This window comes from Zea mays, chromosome 6 (assembly GCF_902167145.1).
Source record: "Zea mays cultivar B73 chromosome 6, Zm-B73-REFERENCE-NAM-5.0, whole genome shotgun sequence".
Classification (NCBI taxonomy): domain Eukaryota; kingdom Viridiplantae; phylum Streptophyta; class Magnoliopsida; order Poales; family Poaceae; genus Zea; species Zea mays.
In genome coordinates, this window is record NC_050101.1 from 164529402 (window position 1) to 164543388 (window position 13987).

The window sequence follows — 13987 nt, forward strand, 5'->3', positions numbered from 1 at the left end:
GAACAACATCATCATTCGTATTCAACAACTTGAACAACACATTCTCCCTACGTCATCTCCATGTTTCACCATGATGAAGCCTGCTTGATGAAACTTGCTTCGTCGTAATTTTATTGTGTTATGTCAAAGCTTTTCTGGTGACGAAGTTGTTGTAATATTTAGTAGTATGCTGAAAGAAGTTAGCCGTGTTTTGAGTACCTTCGGAAGAGGAAGGCCCCCAACAAAGACAACACTGAAACCGAAGAGAGACAAAACTGTCAACTTTAAAAGCTTCTTCGATGTTGGGCTTTGGCTTCGTATCTATGGGATGATCAGCGGAGTGCAGTAGAAGTATAAAATACATATTCACCAACTTACCCCCTAATGCCATTATGAGGTGGGGTTTCATATGGGCCCTGACCCGTGAGAAGCCAGGGTGCTATCACAGATCCAAAGTGTTTCTGCAAAGTACAGACGAAGGTGAGAGATTCGGATAGTCTGCACAATAATTTAGATTACTCATAATGTGAAATAATAATTTTTATATTTTATATTTATATATTCCAAATTCACTTTATAAAGCAAAAATATTTATCAATGTGTGGGTTGTGTGGGTCGCGAGTCGAGCCGAGTCAGCTTTCGAGCTAAGCGAGCCTCATTCTTAAGCTCGTGCAATGGACGAGTCGAACCGAGCTTGGTTCTGTTTGTGTCACGCTGGATGGTTTGTTGTTTGATGCTGGTTTTATGTTCACACGTTTGGGCGATCAGAAACGTGTTTTGCTTGAGTTTACAGGAATCCAAAATATCGAACTTTGTAGCTTCGTTGCGCAAGTGAAGAAATTTGGTGTCGATGTTGTGGGGTGAAAAACAAAGGAATGGCATACCCAGGCCTGGGGCATATCTAGCGAAAGACTTGACCTTTTTTTTTGTTAGACGGCAAGGCTTGTGTGCTATGAGTGATGAAAGTTGCTGATGGGCCTGGGCTTTTACCTGCCGGCCCAGAAGAGAGCAGCTGAATTGGAGAGCTGGAATTGCCATCGGAATTTTTTTAATAAAAACACACACAAAGGAGGAATTGAGTGTCATGTGTATTCCTATATTTTTCATGAGTGATGACGCACTGTCCGTGAGACCGAGATTTGACCCAAGAAGCTAGCAAAGAGACCAGCCGCACAAAGGCGCGATATTCCGTTCAGCTTTGGCGGCGGGAGTGGGCGGTGATCGCTCCCTCGCAGGTCTACGGATTTCTTTAGGCCTTGTTCGTTTCTGTCGGATTGCACCTGGAATCGTTCCAGCTAATCAAAGTTTATATAAATTAGAGAAGCAATCCGGTTAGGAATCGTTCCGACCCACCAATCCGGCACAAACGAACAAGGCCTTAGATGGCCGAAAGCAACCCCTTGAGGCCTTGACTCCCTCCATCCTTCAATCGATTTTCCTCGCCGTGTCACCGTCGCTGTATTATTTTGATCGCGACCTGATGCTCCCAGCCAAGGAGACGCGCGACTCCATGGCAACTTCGCAAGCAAGAAGACAAAGTCAACGTTGCCTCCCCTGCCCCTGCCCCTGCCCTCCACAGGAAGCAACGAAACATGAGGGGTTTTTGTTTGATTTGATTATTAGCCAGCCAATCATTCTCACGCAGGCGGCTACACCCCCACACGGTTAGAGAATGTGATGCGGGTGACGGGTGTACGGTAGCGCGTAGCTTCTGCTATCTGTTCTGTCCGGCGTTATCCGGATTAGCGACAGTAGTCGGTAACCAGCTAGGTGTAATAGATCATAATTTAAATATTTCTTCGTAAAAAATTAAAATCATTAATAAATTTTAGTTAAAAATAAATAGAAATATAGCTCGATCATAATTCGATCTGATGTTTAGATTTTATAATATACAATTTAGAGCTTATTATCACTCTTAATAAATAGGAAAATCTAGCATATCAAGTTTGTTTGTAAACTATGCTGATATATACTTTTTCCGTTTTTTTTAAAATACCCCTTTTTTATAACTTTTTCCCATCCACACCGAGTACATGAGAAGAAACAAGCGCAAATCCCTGAAGCAAACGGCGACGCAAGTACTCACGGCCAGCCGTCAACGGATAAACCCATGGACCACCCAAAACCGCTTGCTATAAACCCAAACCGGCAAAACATCACCTCATCATCATCTGCAGTCCTCTTACCTCTTACTATACAATTCCTTCGTTTCCAACGACCCAACGGAGCCTTTCTCGCTGCCACTGCCACGCGGGTCCCGGACCCGCACGTCATCCACGCGCGTCGCCGACTCAGGAGTCGATAACGCCCTCGCTTTCTCTGCTTTCCTTCCTCCGGTTCCATTCCAAGTCCACCTGCCCCTCCTCCCTCCCTATCTATCCTGTACTCTCTCTCAGTTTCTCTCTCCCCCCGTTCTCCGTTCCACATCGCGTGCGCATTGAGACGACGAGTTTCTAGAGCGCCGTACCGCGCACGGCTCCCGAGCCCCACCGCAAAGCGCCGGAATCGTGAGCGCGTCCGGCCTCGCCTAGCTGCTCCGCGCCGAGAGGCGGCCGAGGAGGACGGGCGATGTACCCGGTGGTGACGGGCACGCCGCCGGCGCGGCTGCCGGCGGCGTCGCGGGTGGACAAGGCCACGAGCCACCTGCTGCAGGGCCCCGACTGGGCCGTCAACCTCGAAATCTGCGACACCCTCAACGCCGACCGCTGGTGAGCGATCGTCGCCCTCTCTCTCTCTCTCTCTCTCTCTCTCTCTCTCTCTCTCTCTCTCTCTCTCTCTCTCTCTCTCTCTCTCTCCCGCTTGCTATATTTGTGTGTGTGTGGTGGTGGGATTTCGAAACATGTTTGGGGTTCTTCCTGCACGGGCTGTAACGGCGGCGCGGCTTTGCAAATTCCGTTGCCTCGCGTCGCGGCTCGCACTGCTCATGGGAACTCCTCTGGTTCGGGTATTGGTTTGGGGCCGTTGTCCTGATCGCTTCTGGGGCCGATTTGAGGGTTGTTGCTGGCTACAGACTAGTAGTTAGCGTGATTTCTGGGAAGTAACCGGTCTGTGGCTTTCGGCGGCTTTCTTTTCTGTTGCTCTATGTTGTTCGGAGGGGGCATTATGCACCAAGCAGAGGACTTTGCATGCCAACTTTTACCATAGGGTGGCAAGTAGTATAGATGTTGAAAAATCTTAAGCTGGAGCTTCAGCTCAGGTGGAGTCCTGTCTGCGTCCGCTGATACTTATCTACGGAACTTACCTCAAACTGTGGAGCAGCTTAGCTACATGGGGTCTCGTCGTGATGCAATACTGTTTTAGTGGCAAGTTCAAGTGCTTGCTTTCTTTCACAGCAAATGGGAAAGATGAAGCCTAGAGGTAGTTTTGCCATTCTCTGTAATGGCAACAACCCGAATCTCGCTATAGTTGTTTTTCAGGGTAACAGGTGCATTTTGGAATTCATAGAGGGACTTGGGGGGTATTGGTCACTTTCCATTTTATAACGAGTCATTTATTTACAATCATATATTCTGTGGGATTTGCATTTTTTCATGATTTATCTTTTATTGTAGGTTTTAAATAGAAGCCTACAAAATCCGAACTGTAAGCTAGACTATTCTGTTTAGACATCACCATCAGGAGACATAAGCAGAATATCTTAAATAATTGCATTTCTGATTTTCCTGGCTGGGAACTTATGTATTATGACTCTGAATCAGGCAAACGAAGGATGTAGTAAAAGCTGTGAAGAAGCGATTGCAGCATAAGGATCCAAAAGTTAAATTCTTTACTTTGACGGTGCGGACTATAATCAATCTCATGATCAATGATGTTTCTGTAATATTTGGTGTGGGATTACAAGTATTTTATGTACATGAAATATTTTTAACTGTTCATACCTCCTGTTGAATTTCTGCAGTTATTGGAGACAATGATGAAGAACTGTGGTGAATATGTTCATTTTGAAGTTGTTGATCAGCATGTTTTACAAGAGATTGTTAAAATTGTCCAGAAGAGGGTATTTTCATCATCCTCTCTCCTATTATCGCTGTTATTATGTTGCTTAAGTTGCTAAGAGAAACAAAAATAGTTGGATGTTGAAGGATCTGTCAGTTTTAAAAGTTTCACCAAAATTAGCTAAACTATTCCCAGTGTTATGCATAAACGTTTTTCATATACGTTTTGAACTCCATGAGGTATAACCATTCAAAAAAAACATTGTGTAGCAAGCTTTAACTATGTTTGGTCAGGTCAGTTTGTTTTGGGGTGGTTTGTACCATCCTGTTTATTGTTATAATAGTTCTGCAAATTTCATTTCAGCTTGGAACCACATGCTTGGATTTTATCTTGTACTCCAAATAATCATTAGTTTTCAACTTGCCTTCAAATGTTAACCATTGCCTGCTTATGTGTTTGCTAATAATAGAATAATGAACGGAAGAGCTGCTAATATCCTTTTGTAGTTTGGTTGATCAGTCTTTACAACACGAGAATTATCTGGCCATTTCAAGTCATCTTTTCCTTGATTTTTTATGGGTTCAGTATGGGTATTTACTTTTCACCACCAACTTATTCATGTTAATTTGTGTTTTAGGCAAAACCATTATTCTTCTTCCAAGTAACCTTCTGAGTTCTGGCTGTTAGTGTGTGAAGTACTTGAGGTTGCAGTTTGTGTTTCTACAGATCATAATATTTGATGTTAAGCCTCTTGTGCTTTGTGGATCTGTCTTAGCCTTGTGCTTATTATTCATTTACATTTTCATTTCTCTTAAGAATGTAGAAACATGATGCTATATTTCTGCTTATATCTTTTTTTTACCTAAAATCATTTCAGCATGATATGCAAGTGAGGGATAAGGCTTTGTTACTTCTGGATTCATGGCAAGAGGCATTTGGTGGACCTGGTGGCAAATATCCACAGTACTACTGGTCATACATTGAACTAAAGGTATGCATCCAATCCCAATTCGGTCTCATGTGCAGATAGTTTCTATGTCGTGGAGATGGATTATTCTTCTACTAAATTAATTTGGAGTTAAAGCATGCCTTAGAAAAAATATTCAAAGCTACAAGTGCACTAGTGATAGATAATTCCCATACTTTAAGGCATTATTATTTTACTAACAACTATTGTATGTTGTTTTGGAAAAACGTTTTACAGAGGGCAGGAGTAATGTTCCCACAACGTCCTGTAGATGCTCCTCCAATATTTACTCCTCCTGCAACACATCAGGCATATGGTTCACCTAGATATCCTTCTGGAAGTCTAAATGAGAGAATCACATCTGAAGCTGGAACGTTGAGGTAAAACTCTTATGTACCATTGGTTTATTTGACTGTTCCAAGTGTGGACTTTCTCTTCTATTACTACTTTATGGATATAACCTTTTGTTTTCTATTTTGCTGTTCAGCTTTGAGGGCTTGAATAATATTAGAAATGCAACGGAACTGCTGTATGATATGGTGAATGCTTTGAACCCTGCTGACCGCATGGCAGTTAAAGATGAAATTATTGCAGATCTTGTAAATCAATGTCGTTCAAATCAACAAAAGCTCATGCAGTTTGTCAGTTCCACAGGGTATGCCTATCACACAGATTATATAGAGCTACATTACCTTGTTGATTTGTTCCTAATGTGTTGCATAACCTAATTTATGAATAAGCATGGTTTACATTGTTGCAATTATATATGGATTTTTGTGTTCTTGTCGTCAGGGATGAAGACCTGCTAAAGCAAGGACTAGAATTAAATGATCGCTTACAGAGTGTCCTCACAAGACATGATGCTATTGCTTCTGGTTCTCCATTACCAGTTGAGACACCGATTAGAGAACCACAGAGAGAGGATCCAAATCCTGAGCCATCTACACCAATTACACATGATAATAAGGCTCAAGTTGAAGAGGATGAAGATGATGAGTTTGCTCAAATAGCACGAAGGTACCTAGTGGCCTGCAAAGGCTCCAGACAGTCTATACTTACTGTGGTTGTTTGTTACGGCATTAGCTTATTACCTATTGATCATTTTTATGTATTTGCAGAAAAAACAAATCTGTGATATGCGGTGATGAGGCATCATCGAGTGCTGGTGATCAAGCCCTGGTACCTGTTGATCCAGCACTTTCTGAAGTTTCTTCGGTTGAGAGCAATGCAATAGTACCTCTCGGCGCAACTTCTGTTAGTGGAACCAGGACGAAGGAGCAGGATATGATTGACCTTCTCAGCCTCACCTTGTACAGTCCTGAATCATCAGAAGACTCTTCAACTCAGAACCAAAATGGGAGTCAGCCGAGTGTCACATCAAATGGATCAGAAACACTGCCAAGCTATCAGCCTGCTGTGGCGAACGGGGCAAATTACCCTGCCAACACCCAGGTTTATCCAACAAATCAGGGATATGTTCCATACAATAACTATGTGGCACCATGGGCCCAAACGGGACCGGTTGCACAGCCTGGGGCATATTCGACTCAAACCCAGCAATATGTGTCGAGCAATCCGGCACCCCCATGGGCTATGCCTGCAAGTGCCAATTCAGCTAATCCTTTCCAGCCTGTGACATACCAAACGCCAAACACTCCTCCTGCTGCTTCTGTTGCCCCTTCAGCTGCTCCATCAGCGCAACATGTTCCATCTCCAGAACCAACACCGGTGCAAAGTTACAACTTCTCTATTCCTCAAACATACACTGGTTCGAACGTGGCTACAAATGCTCGGGTGAACGGAAATCAGCGGCCAAAAGAAACTCCAGTGGCAGCAGCCAGACCATATTACATGCCGGACAATTTGTTCGGAGACCTGATCGACGTGAAGAGTTTTGGCGCCGGAAGCAAGATCAGCAGGTCTACCAGCATGCCGAGTCCAAAGGGTGGTGGCCAGCCTATGATCGGTAGAAACAAATAGGCCTCTGCTGTTTAAGATAGGGATGAGCATATATTTAGCTGGTAGCCACTGTCGTTTGGTTTGATGTAAATTTGCTGTCTTTTTTCACGTGTCAATTTGCGGATTTGTTACTTTGGTCAATTTCGGAGTTGCTGCATGTTTAACTTTACTAGAGAATTGTAGAGAAGTCATTGCTCCAGATGATCAGTGACATCATTATCGTGACGGTTTGATGACGGAAACCATTGCCTGCTTCGTGTTTTCCATTCTCATGTGACCTGATGATGATCATGCATATTAATTTAATACGTGAACATTTTATTTTGGATTGTACGTTAAACCTTTTCTTTCTTGCCAAATCACTGGTACACCAAAGAGTACCCGTATATGTAATTTTTATATCCACATCTCCGCATCTATTGAACAGTGATAATGGTTTGTTTACAGAGAGCAGGAATATATGGAGCATCTGAAAAGAAGTTGATATTGGTCACAAACGAACAGCTGCTATTCAGACTAGTTAGATCAGGAGGAACAGATTGGATGAAGCTAGAGTTTACAAGAATCATATTGCTCCATGGGTCTGATTACGAGACAGCGAGCAATACCAGTGATTTGGCAGGTAGGATTAGGAATACCATGCCACCGGATGACATGGCATCGTCTTAGATTAAGAGACAACGAGGTGCTGTCTCATTAATCTTAATATTATTCATGGGCAAAAATCCCATGGCGACGGACCAGGGTTTGCACATCATCTTCGCCCTGCTTGCCTCACAGCTTCGAGAGCGCAATGTCCATCACCTCAATGAAGAAGTCTGCAACAAAAGGCAGCTCGTCATTTCCCCGGAAAAATCAGTGTCACTGGTTAAGGAGTTCAACGAGGAATGTTTCAGCAGATAGCAGGTCTTACCGGAATCCTCTTTGGTGAAGCACAACGGTGGTGTTATCCTAAAAACGTTCCCGTAGAAACCACCCTTACCAACCAACACTCCCATATCTGTTGAAGTAAGAGAGCACTTAGATCACAGAGAGAGAGAGAGAGAGAGAGTTCTACGTCTAGCTTCGCCCCTGGAAAAGGTTGTCAAAGCACAACATGTATACCTTTCATATGGTTCATGACACGTGAGATCTCAGCTTTGGCTGGGGTTTTCTTTTCATGGTCTGTCACCAGCTCAACTCCAAGAAGGAAGCCTTTGCCCCTAACGTCACCGATGACTGCAGAGCAAGACAGGTAAAATGTAAGCGGCGAGCAACAATGACATGATTCGTTGCTTCTTTTTTTCATTTCCCTACTTACTCTCATGCTTGTCTTTCAGATTGTTAAGCTGTTCCTTTAGGTAGGAGCCCACAACAAACGCATTCTCCTGGAGCTTCTCCTTCTCCAGCACTTTGAGCACCGCATGCCCGCCTGCAGTGCTGACAGGGTTACCACCAAAGGTATTGAAGTAGCTTCTGCGGGTCAACACCTGAGCGATCTCTGGCGTCGTTACTACAGCTCCTATGGGTATGCCATTCCCGATACCCTGGAAATCAATGAGAACATGTGAGTCGCCGACTCGATGCACCACCGGATGCGCATTCTGATGATCTTACCATGACGTCATGTCATGGCAATACAAGAGCCTGCACGTCATGAACGGGTTTCAAGCTTTACCTTGGCCATGGTGACTATGTCCGGGATGACACCATGCCCTTCGAATCCCCAGAAGTGGCTTCCAGTTCTCGCGACTCCTGCCTGAACTTCGTCGGCGATGCAGAGCCCACCGGCTTTCCTTACCATACTGTATGCCACGGGCAAGTATCCTGGTGCCAGTTCCACTATTCCACCAACCCCCTTCGGAAAAGAACATGCCATGTTCAGGGGAGAAATTTGGTTTTTGTTTAAGAGTGATGGAGATGCCTAACCGACGCTTTGATATTGGAATACCTGTATGGCTTCCGAAATGAACCCACCAACTCTCCCTGTAGTTCCAAATTCGATGATTTCCTGAACATCTCTGGCGTATTTCTCCCCGTCAGAACCAAAAGCACCTCTGAAGGGGTCTGGATTAAGCGCATGGTGTACTCCCGTCTGGATACATTACATATTAGCAATCATCATGATGTTCCTAGGTAAAATTTTGGCATCTTATTGCGGTACAGAAAACAGAAGGGGCACCTACCTGAACAACATTGAATTTCCAATTGGATTGAGCAGTAGCACCCATTGTTCCAGCAGCATTCCCATGGTATCCATTCCTAAGAGAGATAATGTCATTGCAACCAGTGTAAAGCCGTGCAATCATCAGTGCAAGCTCATTTGCCTCCGTGCCTGAATTTGTGAAGAAAACAACCTGAAAAGAAGACAGCAGTTTCCATGATGCTCAATCGTCCAAAATAATGCCCATGTCTGAAGTAACTTCTGATAAATAAACATTTGATTTTTTTTCCTTAGAGAATACCTTCAGATCACCAGGCATTTTGGAAGCCAATGCCTCGGCAAAATCTGCAATTGCATGATTGAGATATAGAACTGTGGAGTGCTGGATCCGCTTTGCCTGGTTTACTATGGCTTCAACAACATCTGGATGGCAGTGCCCACAACAAACTGTTGCAATGCCACCGAAAGCATCCAGGTAACGACGGCCATCCTCATCAAATAGGTACTGCATCTTTCCTTCGACTATGTTCAACTGCAATAAATATCACATTATTAAATGATCAGCTGAAATGCAATATTGCTGTGGCACTGACGATGACTTTAGGGGGTGTTTGGGAGTGAAGTTTTTTCACAGTTTTGGAAGAATACTGCAGTATTCTCAAATACTGCAGTATTATATACAGAATGGTGTTTGGCAAGCTGGCTAAAATCTCTGTTTTCAAAACTGAAGTATTGCAAATACTATAGTTGTTTTAAGGTATTCTAAACTTAGGTCTGGACCTTAGTTTCCAAAATTGTGGTATTGTAAACTGCGGTATTGTCATGACTAAAGTATACTGTAGTATTTCAAAAACTGTAGTTTTCAAAACTTTGTTCCCAAACAGGGCCTTAGCTTGTATTGCTTGGTTGGAAAACTAATACTACTTGATTGGGTTCACCATACTACAGGAGGCACTCAGAAGATCTCATATATTAAGTAATTACAGAATGATAACATGCACTGGTTACTTTGCTGTTTGCTTCATTTCAGAGATGCAAATGAATCTCATAATGCTAGCGTTTTTCCTCTTCCTTTGTGCCAACTTCTATCAAATTATATAAGTATATATCCTTCAACATTATTTTTTAATGGGACGGGAGTCAGTAAGTTAGGTACACGGTAAGTACTGTCTCCAGAAATCCAATCTTGACCTTGTTTATGTACTTTGGCAATGCGCAAAAAAAATGCTGTGATGTCAGTAACCATGTATATTCTGACAAACAAAGAAAAAGTGGCGCAGCTACATATATTTGAGATCTAAGAGGGCACAAAAAATGGTTGCGGAAATTAGAGAGTTGTTATATTTCAGGTGCCCACCTGAAATATAGTATGTTTTCAGATAATAATCTTCACTGTTAGTTCATGAGCATGTAAAGCTGAGCATCTTAATACAGGAAAAAAAAACAAGCAAAAAGATGGATACAGTATCTTTTGAAGAGAAGATAGAAATCAGGCATCTGACCATTAGTAAAAATGTGGAAATTAATCAGTACAGCCTAGATTGTCTACAAGTTTGCAGGCAAAACTGGGCAGCCACGTCATTGCAATTTGCAACAACCCAGGAAAAGCCTGTCACTTATTCATTTGTCAACCCATCCGGCATGTTCATTTGGCAAAAGGATCTACTAGTCACTGAAAAAAAAACAATACTCCTGCTGTCGACACTCGACAGCTTGTGGTACTGGTATTACAAGTTTCTTTTATTGGTTCACTTAAGACTCCTGTTCGAGTCATACTACTGCCTGCAATACAGAATTTGCGGCTGCTGAGTGCCGACATTTTATTGGGTTCTGACACAGATCTTGGTTGCATACTTTTGTATATTTATCTCAGATCTCACTTTACTTCAGATAAGAACAGAGCACATGCAGTATCAGCAATCCTATCAAACCTCTCGGAAAACGACAAAGATCACTGCTGCTCTGTGCCAAATGACTACCAAGAAGACCCCATTTCTCAAAACAATAAACAAAAAATGTTTTAATTACAAAAAATGCTAGTAGTTCGATTCTTCGTATTTTAACTGATCACCAGGGCGACAATCGGTGCAGTTTTTACCGAAAAAAATATTGAAATCCGAAGGTAATTTACAGTTTTTTTTGTTTTTCTTTTTGGTCGTAGCAGTATATTCCTTCCCACAGAACTGAAGACTGGAGTGGCGATGGGGGAGCGGCACACGTACTGGGCGATCGTAGAAATGAAAAAGGGATGGGCTGAGGAACTGAGCGCGCTTCCGGAAGATCTCCTCGGCGCGCGGCCCGTCGTACGGCGGCGGCGTGTAGTCGAAGGCCGGCATCTTCGGGAAGGCGCCATTCGCTGGCGCGGGCGCGGCGACGGCGGCCGCGGAGAGGCTGGAGTTGGCCCGGGCGGGGGCGAGCGCGGCCTGGAGGAGCCTCCGGGAGGAGGCGAGGCGCTGCATGTGCTGTGGTGGTTTTCTCCCTGCGCGGTTGGTTGGGGCCCTACAGAAGCGGCGCGCGGGTGTGTGAGTCGCTGGTTGATGTTGGAGGAGGGCCATGGCGACGCCTATAAATAGATGGCTAGTTGGTGAGATGGTTTGCGCTGCGAGACTGCCAGGTGGGACATAGGAGGACGAAACGTGTCGGCGTACGCCCGGTACTGTTGGGATCCTGTATATGGACGTAGAAAATATTGTTTTGTATTTTGTAAAGTAGATTTTGAATTACGGGATAAGATAGAATAGTTATTGGAGATAACGTAAGTGCGGTACCATTGAAATATGAATTGTAAAAGCTAACTTCAAGAGGTTAGCCAATAATATTAGCCAAATATACTAATTTAGTTATTTTCTAAAATAGATTTCACAAAAGAGCAGGTTAGTTTCTGTTAGAAATATAGGCATTTTCCGTATTATTTTAATTCCATAAATAAACATTATGATGATGACATATAACAAATAATTAACCATAGAAATTGTGATCTCAAATTGATCCATACCAGTATGAATCAAGAGAACATAGAGCATGTGAATTATATAAATCATATAAATACGATAAACATGTATACTGACTGAACAAATGAAAGTAAACAGATAGAAACATAAATAGCATGACTGAAAAATTAAAACAGACAGATCTATCATATTATAATAAGACAGAACAGATAAGATAAAATCATTCGTAACTATGAAACAGCATATATGAAAATATGAAACATATATAATCTCCAGAACACAAAACAGTAAGTAAATAAACTGATCATACCCTCCTATGCGCTCTGATGATCCAGATCCTTGGCCAGCTTCCTTTGTCATGTTGAAGATGTTTTGGGCAGTCGCGTAGACGCTCCCCAAAAACCTAATTGTCGATCCCCCGTGCAAGGTCTCGAACGGCACCGGCTTCGGAGGCACCTGCCCTCTCGCTACTCTGTGCGCGCAGAGTCACGAGATGGAAATACCCTCACTCGGCGGCTGGATTGTGAGACTGAAAGTGTTTCTCGCGTGTACCGAGTGACAGGGGTGCTCCTCTATTTAACCTCTCGCAGAGGGAAGCTGAAGGAGAAAGGTCGCCGAGTCACGCCAAGAGTCGGCCAGCTCTTAGCCGAGTTATGCCATGAGTCGGCCAGCTCTCGCCGAGTCACGCCATAAGTCGGCAGCTGAAGGAGAAGGGTCACTCGGCTGGCTGACGAAGAGACAGGGTCACTCGGCAGACGAAGAGACAGGGTCACTCGGCTGACGTACGCGGTTAGTGAGTGCTAAAAATTAACACAACCACACCACGCCCGCTCGCCTGCCTCGCCACGCATCGCCTCGCCACGCCCGGCCCGGCCCGGCCGGCGGCGGCGGCGGCGCGCGCGCGCGCGCATGTGGCACGCCCTTGTCCATTTCTTGACTTCTCAAGTTAAGTGGAATAAATCCCACCATATAAGTCAAGACAAAAGACCCTTGGACTTCCAATGTGGTACTATTGGTATTCTCCACCATTACACACCTTAGAGTTTATTCAATAAATGGGCCAAGCCCATAAAAGATCCAACAATCCCCACCAAACTCTAGGGTTTGTAATGATGAAGTATCAGAATCACAATCCTTTGATATACCAGTGTTTCGATGGAGACTGTTAAGTTGAACATCCATCTAGAATAAGAGTTTCACTCATTCACAACTGAACAATGGACTATGCCTTGAATTGACAGTTTTGTGCGAAATAAGATTCACTCAAATCCTTTGCTGATACTAGGCTGCAGAAGGGTATTCCCGCTGTTTAGAAGCATATAAGTCACACTTCAGTGCCTTTCATGAGTATTTAGGGATTACCCAAGTCCCATAGACTGTGACTAGCAGTCTGACTCATATAGGTGTATTCCTTAGAAGATGTTCTGTAGGACAACATCTCACCTTTATAAGACTCTTGGAATACATTAAGGTAAATACCATCCTGCCTTACAGATAGGAAAGATGTGCATCAGAAATGAGTTAAGAAAGGGATCTTTCCTCACAACCTACTCCTAGCTTGTTTCTCCACTCTACTTCACGGGATCTCCGATCACATAGAGCAGGTTACCACTAGAGTAGATCTCACATGGGTCTCATACCCATTTCCCTCGATGCACTTTCTATCACATTGCGTGATAGACCCTTAGTGAATTGATCTGCCAGATTATTCGATGTGTGGACATAATCCACAGTAATAACTCCGGAGTTTTTCAACTTTCTGACAGATTTCAATCTCCTCTTAACATGCCTTGTAGACTTCATGTTATTCCTAGAACTGTTAACCTTTGTAATCACCGTTTGGTTGTCACAGTTCATGGAAATAGCCGGTATCGGTTTTTCAACCACCGGTAAGTCCAATAGGAAATCACGAAGCCACTCGGCCTCAGTCCCAGCAGTGTCTAATGCTGCGAGTTCTGCTTCCATTGTAGACTTCGTTAAGATAGTCTGCTTGCAAGACTTCCAGGAAACAGCGCCACCTCCAAACAGAAACACATATCCGCTTGTGGC

The 13987-nt window shown here is 43.7% G+C and overlaps 2 protein-coding genes across 3 annotated transcripts; one reads left to right on the top strand and one right to left on the bottom strand.

Annotated features, from left to right (window-relative positions):
- The first annotated feature begins 2010 nt into the window (after positions 1 to 2010).
- Positions 2011 to 7177, top strand: LOC100285221 (protein transporter). Of its 2 annotated transcripts, none has more exons than XM_020539021.3 (8): positions 2011 to 2690; positions 3681 to 3759; positions 3881 to 3979; positions 4796 to 4909; positions 5102 to 5265; positions 5373 to 5540; positions 5678 to 5902; positions 6004 to 7177. In XM_020539021.3, the coding sequence occupies exons 1-8, from the start codon at positions 2551 to 2553 to the stop codon at positions 6863 to 6865; spliced, it is 1851 nt and encodes a 616-aa protein (XP_020394610.1). In that variant the 5' UTR covers positions 2011 to 2550; the 3' UTR covers positions 6866 to 7177. The 2 variants fall into 2 exon arrangements, with proteins under 2 accessions (XP_020394610.1, NP_001151587.1); NM_001158115.2 differs by having other exon boundaries at positions 2306 to 2690; positions 5123 to 5265; positions 6004 to 7175.
- A 128-nt stretch (positions 7178 to 7305) lies between these two features.
- LOC100274974 (uncharacterized) lies at positions 7306 to 11523 on the bottom strand. Its single transcript, NM_001349188.1, has 9 exons — positions 11210 to 11523; positions 9289 to 9519; positions 9010 to 9180; positions 8775 to 8918; positions 8502 to 8681; positions 8145 to 8370; positions 7949 to 8062; positions 7758 to 7844; positions 7306 to 7662 (listed from the first exon to the last, which is right to left on the bottom strand). The coding sequence occupies exons 1-9, from the start codon at positions 11444 to 11446 to the stop codon at positions 7619 to 7621; spliced, it is 1434 nt and encodes a 477-aa protein (NP_001336117.1). The 5' UTR covers positions 11447 to 11523; the 3' UTR covers positions 7306 to 7618.
- Positions 11524 to 13987: the final 2464 nt, after the last annotated feature.

What these genes read in the sequence shown, in the direction of transcription:
- LOC100274974 (NM_001349188.1), bottom strand. Translation starts at nt 11,446, where the DNA reads ATGCAGCGCCTCGCCTCCTCCCGGAGGCTCCTCCAGGCCGCGCTCGCC. An exon ending in AAATGCCTGGTGATCTGAAG is followed by an intron (nt 9,181 to 9,288) that starts GTATTCTCTAAG and finishes TCTTCTTTTCAG; the next exon opens with GTTGTTTTCTTCACAAATTC. An exon ending in TCATTTCGGAAGCCATACAG is followed by an intron (nt 8,682 to 8,774) that starts GTATTCCAATAT and finishes TCTTTTCCGAAG; the next exon opens with GGGGTTGGTGGAATAGTGGA.
- LOC100285221 (XM_020539021.3), top strand. Translation starts at nt 2,551, where the DNA reads ATGTACCCGGTGGTGACGGGCACGCCGCCGGCGCGGCTGCCGGCGGCG. An exon ending in TCTGAAGCTGGAACGTTGAG is followed by an intron (nt 5,266 to 5,372) that starts GTAAAACTCTTA and finishes TTTGCTGTTCAG; the next exon opens with CTTTGAGGGCTTGAATAATA. An exon ending in CAGTTTGTCAGTTCCACAGG is followed by an intron (nt 5,541 to 5,677) that starts GTATGCCTATCA and finishes TCTTGTCGTCAG; the next exon opens with GGATGAAGACCTGCTAAAGC.